General features: G+C 41.7%; 1 protein-coding gene across 2 annotated transcripts in view; it reads right to left on the bottom strand.

Annotated features, from left to right (window-relative positions):
* The window catches only part of mast2 (microtubule associated serine/threonine kinase 2), a 252,925-nt gene that overhangs the window by 19,688 nt on the left and 208,777 nt on the right, over positions 1-24,460 (bottom strand). For both annotated transcript variants that reach the window (XM_028588485.1, XM_028588484.1), the window contains 11 exons: positions 16,269-16,370; positions 12,905-13,037; positions 11,593-11,660; positions 10,457-10,560; positions 10,101-10,309; positions 9,879-10,017; positions 8,982-9,114; positions 7,599-7,764; positions 5,556-5,657; positions 2,712-2,834; positions 2,195-2,304 (listed from right to left, as the gene is read on the bottom strand). In XM_028588485.1, the coding sequence (XP_028444286.1) occupies positions 2,195-2,304; positions 2,712-2,834; positions 5,556-5,657; positions 7,599-7,764; positions 8,982-9,114; positions 9,879-10,017; positions 10,101-10,309; positions 10,457-10,560; positions 11,593-11,660; positions 12,905-13,037; positions 16,269-16,370 (1,389 nt within the window). The remainder of the gene's footprint in view (positions 1-2,194; positions 2,305-2,711; positions 2,835-5,555; positions 5,658-7,598; positions 7,765-8,981; positions 9,115-9,878; positions 10,018-10,100; positions 10,310-10,456; positions 10,561-11,592; positions 11,661-12,904; positions 13,038-16,268; positions 16,371-24,460) is intronic.

Raw genomic sequence — 24,460 nt, forward strand, 5'->3', positions numbered from 1 at the left:
GAAAAACAGTTCCTAAACTATGAGGTAATCCAAGCTTAAGCTAACTATCTGTGTCCCGAGTCTAGACATTATACAGGGAATACAACTAGAGATGCACCGATTGACCGGCTGGTGACTGGAATTGGCCGAATTTCACGTGATCGGCCGTGACCGGCGACCGGCCGGTCAGTCTGACATATGCCGATTTTATGCCGGTCAAATGCACTCGGGCGCTGCGTGATTAACATCGCCCAACATCAGCGCAGCAACGGTAGTGTTCATATTTATGCACAATGACACATAAAGCAAACTTGCTAAAAAAGGAACTACACGCTGTTTTCAGGTAACGCTACTGTTGACGTTCAAACAGGCCTGTGTGTGTGTTTTGAGAAATATCTTTATACTGCAAGGCTATATTTATTTTATTTTTATATATATGTATATATATATATATATATATATATATATATATATATATATATATATATATATATATATATATATAGTCTTTCATCGTCTCTTGTGTTCAACAACAACAACAGCACTGGTCCAAAGCGGTCTCAAAGATGTAAACAAATGCCTTACGAGAGGATACGGTTCTTTCATTGGTCAGAAATCTCACTGGAAGAATTGGCCTCAGGCAAGACTTCCCTCATCTTTCTTTTAGCCAGAAAAACAAACACCCCAGTTGTGTTGTGAGTCAGTTGTTTCGGTTGCTGGGTTGATTGAAAGCACCGCTCCAGACATCGATTGGGAGCGAGCGCGAGAACGCCTTCTCTCAACGATCTTGGCTCGTTTGTTTTGTCCCACATCTGAGTTTGACTGCTGCGTTCAGTTTTTATGCTCCACATATCTGGAACAAACTCCCAGAAACCTGTAGGTCCGCTGCAACTCTCAGTTCTTTTAAATCTAAGCTAAAGACCTATCTTTTTGATGTTGCTTTTCTTTAAATAATCTATTTTATTAACTTTAATTTCTTATACTGCACTGTAACTTTTATTCTTATACTGCACTATCAATTTTATTCTTGTCTTTTAATGTTTTTAATTTGTTTATTATTGCTTTTTTTAATTGTTTTCTAACTGCTCTTTAATGTTTTATGTAAAGCATTTTGAATTGCCCTGTTGCTGAAATGTGCTATATAAATAAAGCTGCCTTGCCTTGCCTTGCCTATATGCCCAAGTGAACCGATATTTGAAACGAACCAGGTGTGAAAACACCCCCTAAAATATTAAAACCTCGAAAACACTCCACCAAAGCTGAACCCTGTGTTTTTGGAGTTCAATCTGCTTTAAAATACAAACAGACAGACAGACAACCAGCTGGGGATAAATGTGCCAGATTTGTTTCACTCAGAATTTCACAAACTAGCAAAAATGATCAAAAATATATTTTATTAGGAAAAGAAATACTTTTTCTTTTCCTAATAAGAAAAACTCGGACGGCTTGTTCCTCGGACAATGGCAGATTATACATATATACAGATTAGTTATGCTACTGGGGGTAGGGGGTGCAAAAAAAAATCGATTCACATTTGTATCACGATTCAAGCTCTAACAATTCAAAATCGATTCATAGAATTGCAAAAATCAATTCATAGTTAAAAAAAATAAATAAATAATAAAAAAAGAGTAAATTTATATACTGTGATTTTATTTTTTTTTAATCGAGAATCGATTTTGAATTGAAAATCAATTTTGAATCAAATCTTGAGCCTAAACATTTATATTGAATTGTGACATTTTCTGAATCGTGCACCCCTATTCAGCGGTAAATAGATGCCGTTGGTACGTAAGTAGGGCGTTGGAGATCCCCCCCCCCAACTCGTTTCCTGGTTCTCCTTCTTCATAAACAACATGAAATCAAGGAGAGGGTTAACTGTTCCTGTTCCACATTTCCCACCGTGGTCAGAAAGAAGAACTTTGTTTGTTTCTCTCACTATGACTCTAGAGTCGCTACTCGCTCCGAAGATAATCGCCGTCACACTTTCACTCGCTCTACCACACACACACACACACACACACACACACACACACACACACACACACACACACACACACACACACACACACACACACAGGCCCTGCTATTCTCTTAAATTGTTCGACGCACACACCAACGCACAAGTAAAAAAACTTCAGGCCACTTGCGTAGGCTACGGCGAAAGCTCTGCGTGGAGCCTCGTCAGGGCCATAAGTCAGACTTTGGGGCGTACCTTGCTGAAACGAGGCGAGCAGGAGGAGAACTGTCGAATCTCCACGTGTTCATCGTCGTTGGTGTCGTCCTCTTCTTCGGAATCCAGATGGTGGTACCGGTCAGAGCGAGCTGAGAGAGAGACAAACACACACACAATTTTCAAGATTATTTCTGGGGCATTTTAGGCCTTCATTATGCATGGAAAGAGGGGGAAAAACATGCAGCAAAGGGCCACAGGTCAGAGTTGAACCTGCGGCCGCTGAGACAGAGCCTTTCTCCACTGGGCGCTAGGTCTACCAGGCGAGCTATCCAGGCGCACCGTCCATATATTTTTCTTTTTTTATACTACAGGATCTCACACTTTCCCATGTGCTTTTTTATTGGCAGTATGAATGTCTATATATGTTTGGGTGGACCCTAGAAACTGAATTGCCCTTCAGGGATAAAATATAGCTATCTGTATCCGTACACACAGTCATTAAGCCGTGTGCTGATCACAGTGATACAGGGATCTAACAAGCCGTTAAAAGACGTACTGTCGAAGTAGCTGGTGTCGTCCTCAGACTCCAGCTGGGGGATGAACTCGGCCTTTTGCCTCAGCAGGCTGTTCCAGTCCAGCTCTGTGAAGAAAGGGTGCTGCTTCACCTCAAAGGCACTTCCTGTGGCGGTGAAGGAGCGGAGGAGAAAAGGCACAGAGGGCGGTCGGGGAGGGGTGGGGGGATGAAAAGAGAAGGAACAGAGAGAGAAGAAACCGATGAGAACATACACATCAACAGCTACCGTATCAGATCTGACCAGCGTTGGGATAAAAACACCTGGAGGAGTCCGCTCTGCACCTTCACTTTGAAACAAAAGACATCAGATTCAAAGAGGAACGCACAACACAGCAGAGCTCATCCGGCACACAAGAAAACAGAGAGAGACTCCAACACACAAGGGAGAGGAAAGTGTGGACAAAGAGAATCAAGTTCACTGGAAAAGACTTTTCAATAACCTTTTCAATAACTACATTCTCAGAGACCCTCGTCGCCATGTTTTTTTTTTTTGTCTTCTTTTCACTGAGCTCTTTTAGTGTTAAACCAGGGCTTGACATTAACTTTTTGAGGCACTTGTCCTTCGGACAAGTACATTTACGTTTCACTTGTCCATGAACAAAAGTCACTTGTCCGGGTAAAGATTCATCATTTTATAATTTCTTTTGTGTTTTGCTAATGCAGAATTTGAAGAAACCATTGAAAGCATCCAAACACTATCAACATTAATACAATTCAGTTTAAACAGTAGAAACAAATGTGTCCCAAGAATAGATTTCCCCTTCAACAAGAAAAAAGGATCTCCAGACTCATAATACAAAATTATACTTTGCACGCCGGTGTGCAGAAGTTAACATATTGAGATTCTAAGTGAATATTTTAAAGTTTCTCATTACTTTCAGATTCCTAGTCAATATTCTAAGTTAGTATGTCAATATATTGAGATATTCTGAGTTACTAAGTCAGTATATTGAGATACTGAACCAATATGTTGAGTTACTAAATCAATATATTACGATACTAAGCCAATATATTGAGATTAAGTCAATATTTTATAGTTTCTCATTACTTTGATATTCTTTGTTTATATTCTGAGATACTGAGTCAATATATTGAAATACTAATTCAATATTTTGACCAGAGGTATTGGTGACTTGAACTTATACTATATCTAAAATAATTTTGTAGACACAACAATGGATTTTGCCACTAAATGTTGGTGTCAGCATGTTTTTTTCTTTTCTTTCTACAATTCCACTTACCAAGGGATCCTTTAAAAAGGTGTAGCTACTTTACAGTTGATTATTACCTGATATTTAATCCGCTACAAACGAGTAGCGGAGCAGCTAGTAACGTTACGAGGCAGAGAGCCAGCCGTCAAGAGTCAAATTAACTTCATGCTTCATCCGCACAAAGCACACTTCTATGGCCACGAGTGACAGCTTTATTCGGCTCGTTTTCTGTGAACGATGTGGGGACGGGTTAACGTTAAAGCGTAGTTAACATGCTAACGTTAGCTAACTAACACCGGCTGCCTGGGTTGCTGGTTCCGCGGTGCTTTCATGCTGTATCGCTTACAGAGAATGAGCTGAACAGTGGGCTGGGTCTAACGTCAGCGGTCCGCTCTCCCGCTGCGGCTGGGTCTAACGTTAGTTAATGTATTTGTTTCAAATCGGTAAAGTAAAATCTGTAACATAAACGGAATGAGTGGCACATAATAACGTATATAATACTTCATCCACACAAAGCACATTGCTATCGCCACGAGTGACTTCTGTTTTCAGCTTGTTTTCTGTGAACGATGTGGCGAGGAGGTAACGTTAAGGTGGAGTTAGCAAGCTAACACCGGCTAGCTCGCCGTGCTTTCATGCTGCTTCGCTTTCGGAGAATGCGCTGAACAGCGGGCTGGGTCTAACGTTAGCGGCCCGCCGACCCGCTGCCCGGGATTGTGGGGTAAAATATGTATTTGTTTCAATTCTGTAACATTGACGAAATGAGTGGCATTTTGTTTTGTTTGACTTTTAACTTGTCCAGTGGGGCAAGTAAATTTCTCTTCCACTTGTCCTACAAAAAATCCACTTGTCCCGGACAAGCGGACAAGCCTTAATGTCGAGCCCTGGTTAAACTATTTGTATTTTTCTCTGTGTTTCAACATCATTGCAAACAAGGAAATTCCTAAATTGTTTTTCAACGCTTAATCCTTGTGTTGTCCTCCCGGGTCAAAAAAAATCACAATTTTTTTTTAACCTTTTTTCGACATTTATGTCGCTTTTTCCGACATTTTTTTTAGTTTTCACTAACACCAACTTACTACCAGTAGTTTCACACAACGTTTTGGAATTCATTGTCAATAAACCTCATTTATATAGAATTATACCCAATATTTGAGTTAAAAAAGCCGAAATTATGAATTATTTTGACTAATAGTTAAGCTCAGAGGAACGTATGTTGACTGAATGAGTTTAGTCAGGATACTGATTTGAAACCATTTCAATTTTCACCCAAAATTCAATGAAAGTGATCAATTGTATTTGCGTTGTATGGAATCCATCCTTTTTTGGGGTAATTTGGTTAAAAAGAAAGCCATATTTCTGATATAGACATTTTAAAAAGGGGTCAAATTTGACTCAGGAGGCTTAAATGAATGAATAAATTAGGGGTGTAACTAATGATTATTTTCATTGCAGGATTTTCTGGATTTATTTCTGGATGGTGTGTGTGTGTGTGTGTGTGTGTGTGTGTGTGTGTGTGTGTGTGTGTGTGTGTGTGTGTGTGTGTGTGTGTGTGTGTGTGTGTGTGTGTGTGTGTGTGTGTGTGTGTGTGTGTGTGTGTGTGTGTGTGTGTTACCTGTGCCCAGTCTCTCCAGAGGATTTTGTCGCAGCAGTTTGGTGATGAGGTCCTGAGCCTCCTGAGGAAGAGCTTCGTCCTCCTCCGGCCAGATGATCTCATCTAACACAAAACACAAACACAGCGTCAACACGTGGATCTTTGATGTCTTCACGAGCAAGAACACCAAAAAAATGAATGTCGTCAGTTCTACTTGGATGCTTTTGCTGGGTCCTGTGTTCTGTTGTTGTTAAGGTTTTGGTGGTGCGGACCTTTTTTGTGATTGTGTACTGTCATGTGTAGATTGTTGTGTTAAGTGTGGACCCCGGGAATGAATAGAACTGCTGATTTAGAACTTATTGACGTTGCTATAGCCACATTTTACATTGGGTACAATAACATTGCTGAGATCTGGGAACATGGTGTTATGGCTTTAATTGAGTCTAACGGGACAAAAAACAAAAAGACAGTAATAATCAATCAGACAAGTTGGAAGAAAAAATTAATTCCAGTAGCCGCTACGCTATTTTAGAAATCTCAGATGCTTTTTTCTTATTTAACACAGGTCCATCTTCACACCAGCATGTTGTTTCTCTGTGTAAATTAACCATGCTACAGCTAGACTTAGCACTTCCTTTTTATTGGTCCTGCATGAGGTACATAGATGGGACCCCCCCCAGGGTTGCTCCTCACTGACAACCATCCCACAGACCCTGGGTTCTTTATCACCACCGTGCATCAATACGGAGGGACCGACTCAGAGCCATTAAAGGAAACACGCAGGGATCGATACAGGTTCGTGATCATTGACTCGCCCTTTCATCAAACGGAATTCAAAGGAGAAAAAAGAAGGCATGCGAGGAATCACAATGGATTTTATTCCCGCTCAGTCAATGCCTGGGCTTCTGCGCTGCAGGGAAACAACTCTATCTGTCCATTTCAAGTCAGCATGCAAGTCCTCAGGCTCCAACATGAAACATTAACAATAAAACACAGACATACAACATCCATTTTTCAAGCATTTGATCCATATTATAAGAATAATTTGTTTTCTGCACAAAAAGGGTCTTGAAGTAAAATTCAGAAAACTCCAGCCGGTCAGACGATATTTTCTGGGAAAAAAATATGTTCTTCTGGCTTTATAGTGGATGAAGTTTTTCTATTAACTGTTTTAAACTAGACCTCCTGTGTATACAAACACGTATATACACTTTCACCTACAGTTGCAGTTCTCGTAATGGGCAGTTTGGGTGCCTTTGTCTTCATTTAATCTTACAAATAAGAGGTTTAGACCGGTGGTTGACAACATTTTTGGCACCCTGTGACCCCTTAAAATCGAGTTAGTAATTCAAACGAGTTATTTTATTTTTCTGGCTACTTGATTTGAAAAGTACAGACAGGTCTAGCAATCCGAATTTGTTGTTTGAATTTTGGTTTATCTTTATCTAAAAAAAATCAAAGCGCACGTTTTAGGTAGTTCTGATCACGCTTATTTTGTTCAGGTGTTCATTTTTCCTAATCACTTTGGTTTTAATTAGTTATTTCAGGCTATTAAAACGGGCTAAAACTTCATGTTTGGCGGCTGGGATTGACTCGCGATATACAGTCTATGTGCCACACAGCTAATACAACAGCTACTTATTTTGGTTTATAATGCATTATGTCTTACTTAGGTTGCATTTGGCCATGGCTTACATTCTCTTTTTTATTCCATTGAATTATCTATTATTTTTGGTTGTTATGAACTCCTGTGTGACCGGGCCTTAGTGGCTCTACTGGTGTTGCTCTACAACGATGCTACGGAGTAAAAAGTCTAAACCAGGGGTGTCAAACTCAACTTCCCTAAGAGACACCGTGGAAAATTAGGATCACATCCCAGCAAAAATGCTGAAAAAAGGCCCAAAAACTAGATGGGCCGAAATGTATTGTGAATCTAAATTGATATGGGGCCCGGATAAAACCTTGCAAGGGGCTGGATTTGGCCCGCGGGCCTCGAGTTTCACATGTGTGGTCTAAACGGATTGCATTAAAGGCTAAACACAAAAATGTCCTGTTGCTACTCACCACTGATGACCTGACCAAACAGCTCCTCCGGCGTGTCTCCGAAGAAGGGAGCGCAGCCCACCAGGAACTCGTACAGGATGACCCCCATGGCCCACCAGTCCACCGGCTTCCCGTAGCCCTGACGCAGGATCACCTCTGGGGCGATGTACTCTGGAGTGCCGCACACCTGAAGAGGCATCAATGCACAGAAAATTAGATCAGGAACCCATTGAAAAACAATGGGTTGCCAATTCAACCAATCCCTACGATATTCATATGATCTTGCAAAGTTTCTGCAAAAACACTGTGAAACAGAAAGAATGCTGTCCAATTTTACACAATCATAGCTGGGGGGAAATAGGTTACAGGGCTGCACGGGCTAGCAGCTACATAAAATGCCTATGGACATTTTATGATTATCAGTAACTTCTTTGAACAGCTGCCATGAATGTGATGGGGAGGCCTGAAAACTTCTTCATTCAGCCAGTGTATGAGCAGTCTTTACTCAGACAAGCCCAGAGTTTTATCCGATCCGTTCCACATCCTCCACCCAGAGTATGAGCTCTTACCATCCGGCAGACGATACAGAGTCCCCAAATGCAACTGGTTTTAAAACTCATGTCTGGCCACAGCAATCAAAATGTTAAGTAATAATAATGCTTTTTGAGGCCGTATGGTTTGTGCAAGAGTGTCACGGTATTCGGTTTATGTAGTGTGCAATCTATGCGGCCTGTGGCTTTGATTTACTTTGCACTATGTTTACATGTGGATTGTTGTTTTTATTGTTTCCATTTATGGAGCTTTATTGTAAGTGCAGCTAAAGATGTCAGTGTCGGAGTCCAAGAAAAGTTTCCTCCAAATGGGACAATAAAGTATAATTGATTGATTGCAATTAGGTAGGATTGCGAAGATCCAGGACTTAGCCAAAAAATCTGAACATCGACAACTTCTCAGTCCCTCACCCCTTTCTGCTGAAGCCCAAAACGGTCTCCTAAGCCCCTCCTCCCACAAGGGAGAATGAATGCGTGTGAATGAGCAGTGATTGACACGCAGTTAAACCCCCCCGGCCCTGATTGGTGCATCTGAACAGGGAGTTGTGAATTTTTGCAAATCGCACTACAGGCTGTAGGTGGTGCCAGAGGAGCTGGATTTTTTTTTTTAATGACCTGCTTCATGTAGTTCTACTGGAACATAGGGTCAGTTTCAGCAAATATGACAGAAAGATAGTTTTATAAGTCTTACCTACTGCACCTTTAATGTTGCACTCAATTTTAATTATTATCACTTTTATTGCAAAATGACACAAAACTATTAACCACAATGTTTTGGATAAGTTGTTGCAAATGTCATCATTTTGGGCCCCAAATAGGACAAAAAGAAGGAGGGAAAGATGTGAGCTGGTACCTGTTTATCGAGGAACTCTCTGGTGTCTTTCTCTATGTGTCCCTCGTAAAGGTTCGTGGTCAAACTCATCAAACCGATCTTTGAGAGGCCGAAGTCTGTGAGCTTAATGTGTCCCATGGAAGTGATGAGAAGACTGTAGGAGAGAATAGAAAAAAAATGGTTAAAGGGACCTTCATTTTCATTTCTAAGCATACACAGAGAAACGAAATTTGTCTTCTGCATTCATCCTTCTTAATATTCTCGCTGTCGGGCAGAAACCTTGTAAACCTAACCCCATATTTTGACACTTTCATTTCTTTTTTATAAATAAACACTATTGGTCACCTTTTACGTCTGTCTGTGGGTTTTTACAAACATTTCAACACTGATGAGGCGATTTCGTTTGACTTTGTCGAAGGGAAATTGCTCATTATAATCAGGGTTTCTGCAGGTTTCAACAAGTCAAATTTAAGACTTTTTAAAACCATTATCAATGAAATTTAAGACCTATGCATGGTCACGGAAGGCTGGTATCATGTGAACACACCGACAGTGTTGTTGCCATTACTTAGAATTCCTCATGGGGGAGACAGAAACTACGCACTATAGCTATAAGACCTGTTTAAAACTATTTATTTTTATTTAATAACACAATATTTCAGTGAATTTAAGACTTTTTAAGGCCTAAAATTTAATTAATTTTAGACTTTTTAAGACCCCAGGGAAAACCTTTTTCAATTTCCCGAAAAAGCAACCGCCTTGGACATACAAGTTTTTTGCTCGACAACGACAATAACATTCTTAAACCTTGTATTTGTAAACATAGATAACTATAACCCTTTTAATTTGATTAATGTGCTAGATATAAAATAATGGTAAGTATTTAAGTGTGTGTGTGTCTGTGTGTGTGTTTCTTACTTGTCAGGTTTGAGGTCTCTGTGTACGATGCCATAATTGTGGAGATACTCTAAAGCGAGGACAGTCTCTGCAAAGTACATCTGAGCCATATCGACCGGCAGCGCTCCGATGTGCTTCAGCAGCGTGGCGCAGTCTCCGCCTGCGGAGGAAACGCGGCACATTAAACACTGAACAATTGCTACCGGTAACAACAAGCTACGACTATAACGCCATCTATCTTACCCTCCACGTACTCCATCACCATGCAGAGGTGTCGCCTGGTCTCGAAGGAGCAGAACATGGAGACCACAAACGGGTTCTCGGCGAACGTCAGGATGTCTCGCTCAACGAAGGCCTGCTGGATCTGGTTCCTCAGGATCAGGTTCTGCTTGTTGATCTTCTTCATGGCGAAACGCTGCCGGGTCTCCTTGTGACGCACCAGGAACACAGCGCTGCGCAGGGAGAGACAGACAGACAGTTGGAGGTTTCAGTCCTAACATACAGCTCACGTATCACTCTCTTTAACATCTTCACTTCAACTGTTGAGGTGCTGTTTTATGAAGCAGGGAAAGTATTCTAAAATCATCATGCTGTCTGACCCGTAGGCTCCGTTACTGATCAGCTTGATGTTTTCAAAGTCTTCCTCTCGAGGTGCTTTGGTTTTAGGCTGCGGAGGAGCTGCTGGGACAGTGGTGCCTCGGCCCTGAAACACACCACAGATACATGAGCATGTTGATAATCCATCATGTGATTACTGTATGTACTGACTAAAACTCTTCCTTTGTGGTTGTTAACATTTCCAAAAAATGTAATAAAAATGAATGTTAATTAATGGGTATTATTATTTGTTTTTAAGATGGACTCTATTTTCCCATGCATTGCTGCTTATGCTTGACTAATGTCAACAAAAACCTTTGAAACTGGTCCAGTATTAAACGAGAGCGCTGTAACTGGCAGCTGCGAACCAGGCTGCAATGTAATCATAATAGGCAAATGTTCACCGTCAGTTACATCCACTAAAAGCTCACAAACAAACTAGACTCCATGTAAATAGTCTGTACTTTTAGTGTGTATAGAGCCAGTATATTTTTACATGTAAATGGGTGAATTAAGTAGCCTGGATGCCAGCGTAACTTAGCCCCGCCCACAACATTAAAGGTCTGGAAGTTCGGTCTGGACTTGATCCGTTGTGGAGCAACTATGCTTGAAACAGAGATGTTCGGCCCAATCGAATTGACGGGGCGGGATTTATACGATGATGGACAGATGATCAACAGTAACAGAATCAAAGAGCGCTTGGGTTGAATTGTAGGTCTATCCAACTGAGTGCAGAGGCATTTTCTTTCCTGGTTCGGTTGAAACACGCCCCATAATCACAGCCCATCGGAGCGGTATCAGACTCATATTCTGACTAGAATCTGAGTGTGACCATGTCAGGCTATGAATTAAGGGTTTATTTCAACCAAACCAATATTAATATTAATCTGACAGGCGTCAGTGGCAAAAACAGAACTTTTAGTGGATGGAAATCGAAGGTGCAAAATTTCCCATTAACCTTACGTTGCAGCTTTTTTCGGGCAGCGGTCTGGACACAAAACATTTAAAAACAAACAAAGTTACCCTTTAAAGAGAAAGTCAATCTTACATAATTTCCTCTTGCAGAGGGTTTTATTAACTTCAGGCTGACAGACATAACACTTAGTAAATGTTGAATATGATATGACTATATACTTACATCGACTGAGTCATCTGTCTCTGGGGTTTCTGGGTTCCCGCTGTCATAGCTGCTCAGCTGGGCCATTTCTACAGACAGACATGAGGAATTCCATTCAATTGAATAACTTTATTAATCCCACAAGTGGCAATAACTTAAGAGCAGTTACAGACAACACACACATACATAACAGCACACAAGCCAACATATAGGCCTACACGCTAGAGAGTAGATAAATAATAATACAAAAATAATAACAATTACATTTTGCGGAAGGGAAAAAGAATTAGAGTGGCGATTAGTTTTAAAGGCAGGTGAAATATAACAACGTCTGGATGGCAACAGAGAAAATTCACTCTGAAGAAGATGAGATAGTAAGACAAACAATGAAGAAAAAAGTTTTTACAAGCGATATATATACATTTTTCTATTAGATTTTAGCTGTCCTAAACGACCTCTCTGATTGGTCCAACTCTTTAACATGAAAATGTTTACTTTACCGGCTATAGCGAGCCGCTACCACTGAAGTCTATGATAGTTTCTGTTCACAGTCTTTTGCCTTTTGCCTTTTTCAAAATGTTTTTTTTGCACCGAATGAAATGTTCAATGGTCACGATTCCTCTCGTAGCTGGTTGGTTTCCAGGCTTAAAACTCTTCATAAAAAAAAGCATTTAACCCTTGTGTTGTCCTCCAGGGTAAAAATCAAAAAGTAACCCTTTTTTTAGATTCTTTTTTCACCGTTCTTGATGCTTTTTTGAAGTTTGTCACTTTTTTTCAGCGTTTTTCTTTACCACCGGATTCACCACTGACACCAACTTATTAGTTTTACACTTATTTTTTGAATTCATGACCAATACACCTCATTCATATGACATTATACCTATTTTTTTAGTTAAAAAAGCTGAAATTTCTCTCCAAATGCTATAAAAATGAATAAAACACCCAAAATTAAATGAAAGCGGTGAAGTGATCACTAATTATACTCAAGGAGCGTTTCTATGGAACCAGCCGTGTAATTTTTGTACAATTTTGTTGAAAGAAACCCACATTTTTCATATAGAAACTTTAAAAAGGGATCAACCCGAGGACAACAGGAGGGTTAATGAAACGTCAACGGAGCAACTGAATGGAGAAAAACCCTTCCGGAATCAGAGTGGTTAAAAAAGTGACGGCCACTGTTACTTTACAGTCTTTGTTTCCTTTCTTGACATTTCTTTGTGTTTGTATTGTCTGTTAGGAGGAGCCCCTGAGATGGTTGATGTCGAGGGGTTTATCCTAGTGAAAGAACTTGTACACCAAAAAAAACAAAATGTGGAGTGTGAGATGGCGTTACCCTCCAGGGGGTCCCTGGTGAGGCCCAGCTGGCTGATGATGTATCGGGGGATGTCGCTCTTGATGCCCTGGCCCTCTTTGGCATGGCCCTCTGCTGCTTCCAACAAATGGTAGAACTCCTCGGGATCAAACTCCTGCAGGGGAGGGAGGAAAGAGGGAGAAAGGAGGGATAGAGTAAAGGGAGAGAGGGAGGAGGGACAGGGGAAAAGGACAAGGCCAAAATTTAAGTTTATAAAATGGCAGAACAATAAATATTTACAAAAAAAGGATTAATGTCATGAGTCATTGATTGTGTTTAGTTTGGCCCACGTGCAAATTCCTGTTTGCAGATGGTCTTGATGTATAATACTTATGAACCGAGTAATTTATTTTGATAGACTGACAGAGTAATAGGATTTTAAACATTCAGCCCCTGAAGCTCCAACATGTTAATCGTAGAGTAGAGTCATTTTCTTTTCTAATAATAAGTTGTGGTCAATTGCAGTCATTGTTTGAGTGCAAGCAGAGCTACTTTTTAAAGGTGCTGTAGGTAGGATTGTGAAGATCCAGGACTTAGCCCAAAAATGGTATCATCGACAACTTCTCAATCCCTCCCCCCTTTCTGCTAAAGCCCAATACGGTCTCTTAAGCCCCTCCCCCCACAAGGGAGAATGAATGCGTGTGCATGAGCAGTGATTGACACGCAGTTAGACATCCCCCTGGCCCTGATTGGTGCACCTGAACAGGGAGCGGTGGATTTTTGCAAATCACACTACAGGCTGTAGAGGAGCCGGATTTTATTTTTAATGACCTGCTTCATATAGTTCTTCTGGAACATAGGGTCACTTTCAGCAAATATGACCAAAAATGTGTTTTATAAGTCTTACCTACTGCATCTTTAACTGGGGATTCCCTTTTCTCATCACAATAAAATCAAAGTGATTACAAATGTGGTCTTCCCAGTTTTTGTCAGTTTGGGTCTGAAATGCTTTAACATTCAGTCTTGGATTTGAGCCGAATGGTCCTGACTGCAGCCAACCTCCAAGACAACAACAACAACAACTAGCCCAACAGTAACACGGCCTTCTGATTGGACGATCAACGCTGGCCTCTGCAACAGCAGCAGAGTAAAGGGCGATGAGCGGATAGACAACGTGAAACAACACGAGACAAGGACGGATGGTTTTTGTTCTCGCACTCCTGTGTCCTCTGACAAAGACGTATAGACGACTGCTGTTGCAACACACACACACACACACACACACACACACACACACACACACACACACACACACACACACAGGTTTGTGGAACTATCTTTGTGGGGACCTGTCATTGACATAATGCATTCCCTAGCCCCTTACCCTAACCTTAACCATCACAACTAAATGCCTAACCTTAACCATCACCACTAAATGCCTAACCTTAACCCTCACCCTAACCTTAACCATCACAATTAAATGCCTAACCTTAACCCTTACCCTCACCCTAACCATAACCTAATTCTAGCCCTAATCCTAAAACCAAGTCTTAACCCTCAAACAGCCCTTTAAACTTGTGGGGTCCAGCATTTTGGCCCCACAAAGCTGTCGGGTCCCCACAAGTATACTGGACTCCCGGTTTTTGGACCCCACGAATATAGTTAAACAAGAATACACACACACACACACACACACACACAAAAATCCATCTAAACACACCCTCTCTGCCCCCCGCTCGTTCTGTGTGCGTCCATTTGTAAAAACCCATCCTGTACGGTGTCACAGCTTCAGCTGCATGTGATTAATCAAAACTGCCAATGTCTCCCCCCCCACCCTCCAATTACCCCTCGGTCTTTTACACTTGTTTTTTTTTCTCTCTACACTCAGGTCTTTATCTATTCTCCCCTCTTCACTTTCTCCCTCCTTGCGGTTTGACCCCAGCTGTGCACCATCTCATCCCAAACTGACGGAGAAGGCGCTCTGTGCGGAGGACGGACAAAGCGCCTCCGCAATTCATGCAACATGTAAAGCCCTGCCGCTGCAGCTGAGAGGTGGTAATGAGTGTGTGTGCGTTAGGCCGGTTTAAAATTCCCAGAGGAAGTCCATAAATGAACTGCTGTGGTTGAATCATTTCATACCGGGGGGAGCAGGAAGCTCTAAATAGTTTATTAACCATGCGTGGAGTCGAGCTGTACAATATGAAAAAGCTATTCCAGTTAATACTGGGTTACATTTTTCAAGCAGACTCTTTATTAACGTCACAGTGCAGTAGTGTGATTAAAATGCAAAACTAGTCTCTGTTAATGTGACACATGATTAAAGCAACACGTATGTCTGACATAAGACTTATTTGCATGTGTTGTGTGTGTTACAGTATGTGCCTCCTGTGTACAACTATGTATTAGGGCAATTGCAATGAGTAAAAAGAAATAAATTACAGAGCCAGAAAAGGGGGGGGAATATGCAGAGAAAAAACTCCTCACCAAGATTAAAGTCACAAATTCACGAGTAGAAAAATGTAATATTCTCTGAGATTTCAAAGTACGAAATTTGCGAGAAACTTCGAAATTCTCTGCAATCCCTCTGGGGTCTGTGGGTTTTTTCAGACGTAGATGATGTTGTCATTCTCTGATATTGTTGTCAATTTAGTGGCAGCCACAAGACAGGACAAAGGCAGACTACAACACACAATTCGGACAGCGGAAAAAAACAAACAATCATTGGTGTCCCCCTGCCCTCCCTCCAGGACTTGTACACTGGTAGGACCAGGAAGCGGGCAGAGAACACCACCAAAGACCCCACTCATCCTGCACACACTCTCCTCCCCTCTGGCAGGCAGGCGCTACAGATCCCTGCACACAAACACAACCAGACATAACAACAGCTTCTTTCCCACTGCCATCACTCTACTGAACTGTGGATATATATATAGATATATATATATATCTATATATATATATATATATATATATATACATACACACAAAAATATATTTTTTTATTAAAAAAGTTGTACAAAGTGTGCTAGAATTTGTGAATGACCTTACCCATTGTGACAAACCGATTGGGCCACTTGTGATTGTGTGAAGTCTTAGGTACAGTATGTAACAAGCACAAACACTTTCATCTGCTTAATTGTTTTAACAACTCATTTGCAATCTAAAAAAAAATCTAAAGTCACAAATTTCTGAGAGGAAAGAAATCGGAAAGAATATGTGTTTTTTGTGACTTCACTTTAAAATGTTGGATCAACCTCATCACACCACGGATGTCGCTGCTTGCCGCTTTGCGACTTTGCAGCAGAGGTCTGGTTGCCCATTTCGTTCTAACTCCACACTTCCAGATTAGCTGTGTGTGTATGAACAATATGACCATAATCAGTCAGTCAGTCGCTGTTTCTCTCACCAGACACTCCAGCAGGCGCGCCGGCCGGGCGATGATGATCATCAGCTTCCTGACGAGTTGTGTGACGAAGGTAACCTCCACGCTCTCTGAGCGCTCGTGAGCCTGGATGCACAAAAGACAACAGGAGCAAAAGTTAGCTTAGCATGTGAAAAAAAAACATGTCACCTTCAATTTCCTTTCAAATGTTAGAATTCTTTAGAGAGAGATTTTCACTCAACACGAACGTACTAACAATAATACGTATTCATTGATTTTCATCACACTTTGGATACTTTATCATCATGATGAGATCTTGAAGGCTGTGCAGTGAATGTCCCCTGCATTGTGTTTGTCCTTCCCAAATAAAGCAGGACAGTTTGAGGACACACGGACGGCGCCACCTGGGAGGTAATCAAAATCAGAATGACCTTCGCCTCGCTCCCTGATATCCAGCGTGAAATGTCTGGCAGCGCGGAGACAGAGCAATTTACCCAGCAATCCACTGGAACTGACTGGAAACGCATCTGGAGGAAACACTGATCCCCGGGAAGAAATGGGGTGGAAGTGAAGTGTGTGTTAATGTGTGTATGTGGGTGTGTGTAAAGTGGAAGCTGGAACAATTACAAACCACCCACTGTAAAACATGTTTCATTCTCGGGGGGGTAATGTGCGTGTGTGTGTGTGTTTGTGTGTGTGTGTGCGTGTGTGTGCGTGAATGCAGCAAGAAAGTATGTATGTATAATGTATGTACTGTACTGTACAGTATGTGTCAGACAGGCTAACAGAGAGCAGGTTCATTAACAAAGCATTGACAGCTCGTTGCAGTTTGTTTAACACAGCCGTCTGCCGGAGGCTCGGGGGCCCTGACCCCCTCCTGAATAATTTATAACTGTAATGAAACCTGGAGGGGGTGTGTGTGTGTCTATATACTGTATGTGCAACCTAAATATGTATTAGGGTAAGTATATTTAAGCGTGAAGGAGACTGTGTGCGTGTGTCTGTGTGCGTATGTGTGTGTGTGTGTGTGTGTGTGTGAGAGGGGACTGTTCAGGCCAGTGATCATTGAGTAATATAGCAGAGGGACGTCTCCCACTGTGCAGCGGCTAATCAGAGTGAGTGAGTGTGTGTGTGTGTGTGTGTGAGAGACAGACTAACTATATTTACTCTGCATGTGTAATGTGGAAGAGATTCCCTGGTGGGTACGCAGTGTAGAAGATGTGCTTTAACAGCTTGTATGCATGTGTTACCTGTATTTGATGTTTAATAATGACAATCTGTGGATTTTAGTTTGTCACAAACATATTCTGTCGGCGTACTTGGAAAATATTAAAATTCAATGTGTTTACATAAAACATTATTTGGAATAAGCTTCCCTTGCATCGTTTAGAGAGAAGGAAGTCTGTAAATGAAGGAACAACTTCAAGAGCTAACTCCAAGCGCAAGTAACTTAATTTCACAATCAATATAGTTCAGTTTAATTTATTACTGCTTCTGGCTTTTCGGGCAACATTATCATATGTTTGAGTCATATTTTTTTCTGAGATACTATGCTTTAAATAAAAGCAATTTCAATATGTTTTTACTCCTGGTTAAATCAGAGTGAAAACATCCCAAATTCCAGGAGATCAACCATCAGGTGGAAGAAGAATGGGACGGGAGGTGCCGTCACCGTTTGTGTCGCGCCATCACGTTCTCCAAGCAGGTGATGTGACACCTGAGTCCAGCTGAGAGACGATTAAAGGACAAATCCGGCACAAAATGAACCTAGGGATTAATAACACATGGGTACTGAGTCAACCGTTCTCTGGGATATGTTTTAATGCTAATCAATTGTGACCGGTTTTAGTGCAAACCGCTAATTAGCTTATAACGCTAGTCGTCTGGGCAGAGTGTAAAGTAAAAGGAAATCGCAGTACCGTTCACGTATACGTATACATCTTGGGAAAACAGTCACGACGTGTAACCAGTAACATAGCTCAAGCACGGCGTTCGTCATTCGACTCACCGTGACTGTTTTCCCAAGATGGCGCCCGCCTGTATACGTGAACAGTAGGCCTACTGTCTTTCTAAACTATCTTTTTAATAAACGGTCTGTACACTTACAAAGTTCTCAATGCTTCGATTTACATGTAGGGACCATCGTTATGCTACCGTGGTGATATTTTGAGCCTTGTTAATGGTATAGAAATAGAGATCTATTTTTACTTTACCCTCTGCCCCGACGACTAGCTATTAGGGCTGCCACCTCTTAGTCAATTAGTCGACTAATCGGTCGTTTTGGTCTTAGTCGACTAAGATTTCTTTAGTCGATTAGTCATTTTTTATGCTTATTCATGCTTAATTACTTATTTCCACAACACAAGATTTAAAGTGGTGCTTTTGCAGGATTAATTGTGGAGAAACTCAGTTTTACAGATGGTTAATTAACTACATTTATATTGTGCTTTTCTAGTCTTAACCACCTCTCAAAGCGCACAGCTCTGTCAATTAAATCAACTAATCGATTAGTCGACAAAATCGTAGAAGTGTTAGTCGACTAAGAATTTCTTTAGGCTGAGCAATTTTATCGATTCTGCGATATAAATCGATATTTTATTCCCCAAGAAAGTATTGATTTTTAAGCTGCGAGTATCGATACATAAGTCCCATTCAAATCCCCCGTGTTTACCCCCGTTCACGTTGCAGGAAGAGCGATTTGGTCAGCCAGCCGCTAGTGTCGCTGTAGAGCAGCCAACGTCAACTGGCGGCCCGCCGTCAAAGCTTTCAGTCTGGCCCCCAGAATAATCATGAATTCACAAAATGTAAAGAGGAAAAAATGTGTTCTGTTATTTATCATTTCAAGCATTTAGAGCAAAAACCCAGCCCCCTGTATTTACATCTCTATTCACATGCCGGGATTATGTAGCCTACAGCGATGACCGAGCTCCACACACACGGCTGAGCCGAGATGTGTGTGCGTTAAAACACACACACGGCTGAGCCGAGATGTGTGTGCGTTAAAACACACACACAGCTGAGCCGAGATGTGTGTGTGTGTGTTAAAGGTTAAAACACGCAGCACCTGACTGGGAACGATACAGAGTTACCAACGGCCGCTGGAGCAGATGAACTCGCTGGTCTCTTTTCTGTAAATAGGCTCCAATTAAACCTTCGTGAGTAGAAAGTCAACACAAATCAATGCACTCACCTGTGTAGGCCGGCATAAACATGTAGAAAGCGATATTTCAATCGGCTCAGTCCACCGTGCTGTTTTACGCAAACACAGCTCTACTCTGCAAATAGCGAATTTTTACAAACAAGCTAAAACAAAAGCTGTCGGTTTGTTGTCTAACTGTTTATCTTAGGTTGCCGGGAATCTGGACATTTTGACAAATTCTTGTAAACCTCACAAATCAAACTCTCCGCTAGAGCGGACAATCTGGAGCTACTTAATATGCACGTGAATGACGCGATCGTTATGTTCGAGTGATGATGATGATTCTGGTTGTATTATTTTGCAACATCATTGTTTCATTTCAAAGGAGGCATACATGACTTATGCTTATCAGTCCTTCATCATTAAAGCTGGGCTTTTGGCTTTTCCACGTCAACTTTTCGCTTCAGCGTCTTTGACAGTGACTTGTTTACCTGACAACAGCCTTTCTTTCTGCATTTTCCACCAATCAGGATGCTGCATACTACAATAATGTTTCCATAATCACAGACTTTAACCATCACTCCTCAGTGAACTGCCTCCTAGTCTGAGATCTTTTTCTAGTTAAAGAGCCAGTTATCATTAGGGAGTTTCCATGTTGTTACATTGTTCCAATGTAGTTGATGATCCCTGCTGTAGACTCTCTGTCCAGTCAGAGACATATATTGTGTAATTGATGTTTTCAGTTCAATTAATTAAATCCAAGTAAATGGAACACTCACAAGATGTCACCAAAATCACTCGGTCCCCTTTAAATCTTTCAGAAAATGATGCAAGTGTATCGAAATATATCGAATCGTATCGTGGGCTGAATATCGTGATATATATCGTATCGTGAGCTGAATATCGTGTATCGTATCGTGAGATTAGTATATCGCTACAGCCCTACTATTTATACTAATTAGCAGTTTGCGCTAAAGCTGGTCACATTCGATTAGCATGAAAACATGTCCCAGAGAACGGTCGACTTGGTACACATGTGTTATTAACCCCTGGGTTCATTTTGCAGCGGATTTGTCCTTTAAAGCCAGATGTGAGCAGCTGTATGACGAACACGCTCAGAGCCGAGTTAGCACTCTGCCTTTTCCCCCCTCTGCCCTCGGGTGACCTGCGGGGGTCTAACAGGGTCCTCCCAGGGGTTCCAGCAGAGCGTGGCCTGGATGCAGGTTGCCATGGTGACCGCCCGGCAGGTCTCTAAGAGCCCCCGTGACGAGGATGGATGAGGGAGAGGAAGAAAGGCGAAAAAAGAAAGAGAGAGAGAGAGGAGGGCGAAGGAGATAAGGGTAAAGGTGGAGGAGAGATAAAAGATGAAAGCGGATGTGGAGGACAGAAGGAGGAGAGGTGAGTCGGCCTCCCGCGAGCTTTGTAATGGGGTCACGACACGAGAAGGGAAGGAACGGGTGGATGAATAAAGGAATGGAGGCACAAGGAGGACAAAGGACTTGAGACAAGTCAAGACCAGAAGAAGTGGACTGACGGAAACTACATTCTAACAGAAGAAGGATGATTGTATTCAGGGCTGCAACTAACGATCATTTTAAATCTGTTGATTATCGTTTGGATTCCTTGATTAGTTGTTTGGTCTGTCAAATGTCCGAAAATGGTAAAAAATGTGGATCAGTAGGGGTGTGCAAAAAATGGCGACTCAAGCTCTACCGATTCAAAATCGATTCATAGAATTCCAAAAATTGATTAATATTTTAATTTCTTTTTAAATTGTAGGTCTACTGCAATCACGTGGGAAAAGTAACTACATTTACATACTGTGAATCAGGGTTTTTTTTTCAATTGAAAATCGATTTTGAATCAAATCTTGAGCCTAAAAATCAATATTGAATGGTGACATTTTCTGAATCTATGGACCAGGGTTTCCCAAAGCTGAAGATGACATCCTCAAACGTCTTGTTTTGTCCACAGCTCAAAGATATTCAGTTTACTGTCCCAGAGGAGAGAGGAAACTAGAACATGGTCACATTTAACAAGCTGACATCAGAACAAAAATTTTCTCTCATAAAAAATCAAACTGATTAATCGATTATCAAAATATTGGTCGATCAATTGAATCGCTGACAACTAATTGGTGGTCGTTGCAGTTAAAGGGTCAGGTCACCCAAATCATTGACACTGTTTCTAGAAAGACAAGTAGATTCCTGTCAACTCCATGAAAGAAATTGAGTTCACTTCCGCTGGATTTGGGAGGCAGACTGAAAAACCTGGGGAAATGAAGCCAGCGTTGGCTGTATGTGAAGATATTTACCGTAGGATTATTTATATTTGTCATAGCATTTTCCTTCACCGTTTTTCCCAAAATGTTCCCTCTAAAATCAATGTGACTTATTTTCTATAAATGGCTGTTCAATTGAGGTTTCAGAAAACTTACAGTACAAAGTGACATAAGCCCTAATAAACTAAAGTAAACCTAAGAGTTTATAATATATCCAGTGTTTTCCCTGGGTCTGTAAAAAGACTTAGGTGCGCATATTTGGCCGATGGGTTTGGGGGTCCTCACTCAGTAGATTTTCTTAAATAGAAATAATCATTAGTTTCACATCCTTTAGAGCAATACTATCACCATATCTTTGTCTCAAATCTTGGAAAAGCTAGAGCAGATGGCAAATATATAACACTCAGAAAGCTTAAAGGTGCTCTGAGTGATGTCACCCGTTTTTTAGGCTACAACATACAGCAAACATCTCCTCACTATCTGCTAGCTGCCTGTCCCCTGAACACACTGTAAAAAACATCTCCTCACTATCTGCTAGCTGCCTGTCCCCTGAACACACTGTAAAAAACATCTCCTCACTATCTGCTAGCTGTCTGTACCCTGAACACACTGTAAAACACATCTCCTCACTATCTGCTAGCTGCCTGTCCCCTAAACACACTGTAAAAAAACACGGTCTCTGTAGACAGCCCAGGCTCCACAAACGGCATGGTGTTCCAGCCAATAACTGACAAGAAGGATTTTGGGGTGGGTGGGTGGGGGGGGGGTTAGTGCGCGTAAGCAGGGAAGGGAGGGGAGGGGACGGGATGAGGAGGAGGGAGGGGCGAGCTAGCCTCGTTTTGTTTGAAAATACTTTGAACGTCAACAAGAAGTGACGTCACCCAACATCGCTTAGAGCACCTTTAAAACTAATACTTGCTAAAGAAGTCCAATTGGAGACCAAAATACAACACTAGATCTGAGTACATCTAAGAATCAGAGTGCCATTTAGTTAGTTTTGATGCTCACATTGATTTTACATTCATTCGGCTTCGGTGCTGCACCTATAAGCCTTATAATGGGAGGGAAGTCCATATTACCGCCCAGTATGAAACCAAAAGAGACTTAATTGTCAGATATCACGAGTGGAAAGTGAGCAAATGATTTGTTTGTGATTTTGGTGAACTGACCCTTTAACCTGATCACCACCAGCATTTAAGACCAAGTTTAGATCACGGTCCAGATACAGAAGGGCTGAGCCGACAACTAAAACATCTGGGTGTCCAACAGTCCTCAAAGTTCAGCCGAGCAGTGAAGGCACCATTCATCAGTCCTAAATGTCCCAAAGAGGAACATCTAAAGGCACTAAATGAAACATAGATGTGTATACCGCACACGTAAAGTACAAGCTTTAAGTATATTCTTAGTCCCATTACACATTCATTATTAACTGATCCAAAATAATTCATCAGAATACAATATATCCCGCTGTCATACCAACCGTAAAAATTACTTCATGACTCATTTAAAAGTCTGAATTATTAACAAGCTGCGGATGAAAACACCCACAGCTGTTGACTGATGATGAGAAGATTTAATATTTAATGTATTTGTCATTGACCTCTGGAAGACGCTCAATTATCTTTTTGGATTATATTCAAAAGAAGCAGTCACACATCTTTCAAAACAAGCAACAAAAAGCTGTTTTTGGAATTATAATTAAACAACAATTCCAAGGACTTGTTGTGTTTATCACTGCTATGGTGCCTGAGTGTGACAGGAGGTTCCAGCCCACTAAAAACAAAGAAAGGTGAGCAAGCAGCTCCAGAGGCATCGGCTAAAACCACCTTAAGCAGAACCAAAGCGGAGCTGAGAGTGATTTCAAACTTACATTGAGTTGATATACTCTCGCTATTTATTCAACAGCATTAAAAGATGTCTGAGTGAAATTACAGAAAAGCTACAAAGTCTTTGTCATCATCAGCATAAACAAGTTTCGACGTTCCGATCAAACCGAAATTGACTCAACTGTTAAGTCTGCCTCCTCCTCCTCCTCCTCCTCCTCCTCCCAGCTGTGAGCGAACACCTTCCACTTGCTCCTCCTCAGCGCATCCTCCAGCACCTCCTCCTCCCGCCTCCTCTGCCACGAGACGCCAGACATGCTTCCGCCAAAAAACCAAAACCCCAAAACCGGGAATTATTTCCATAAAAGATGCAGACGGTGAGGCTGTTTTCACACCTCTGTCCACCTGCTCACGTCCTCCATCCTCCACTATGCTTTGTAGGTCTGCTCCACCTGCTGCTGCACTTGGCCAACAGCCAAACTCCCCCCCCCCTAAAAAAACAGCCTAACACCGCCTAATTGATGATGTCATCATTTAGCCCGCACTGCAGCTTCGGCGTCTTCTCCAGATGTGTTCCAAGTCCAGTTCCTCACGCCCTCCAAAAGCATTCGAACAGGCTGCATGCCCGTACAGTAAATCCGACCTCCCTCCCCGCGAGCCCCCCGGCCAATCAGAAGCAGAGGAGTCCCCTTCAATCCCCGCCCATCCCAAAAACTAAATGGTGTGACTGCACCTCCTTCACCCCTCCTGTTTGTCTGGGAGAGTCATCTGTCAGCCCCCGGTGACTGCTGGAGTGTGAAATTAAAATCGGGGAGATGTGTGTATGTGTGCTCGCCTGCATATATATGTGTGTGTGTGTCTGTGTGTGTGTGTGTCTATGATGGAGAGATAGTGTGTGTGTGTGTGTGTGTGTGATGTGTGTGTGTGTCTATGATGGAGAGATAGTTTGTGTGTGTGTGTGTGTCCCAGTAGA

Source organism: Perca flavescens, chromosome 9, assembly GCF_004354835.1.
Source record: "Perca flavescens isolate YP-PL-M2 chromosome 9, PFLA_1.0, whole genome shotgun sequence".
In the NCBI taxonomy this organism is placed as follows: domain Eukaryota; kingdom Metazoa; phylum Chordata; class Actinopteri; order Perciformes; family Percidae; genus Perca; species Perca flavescens.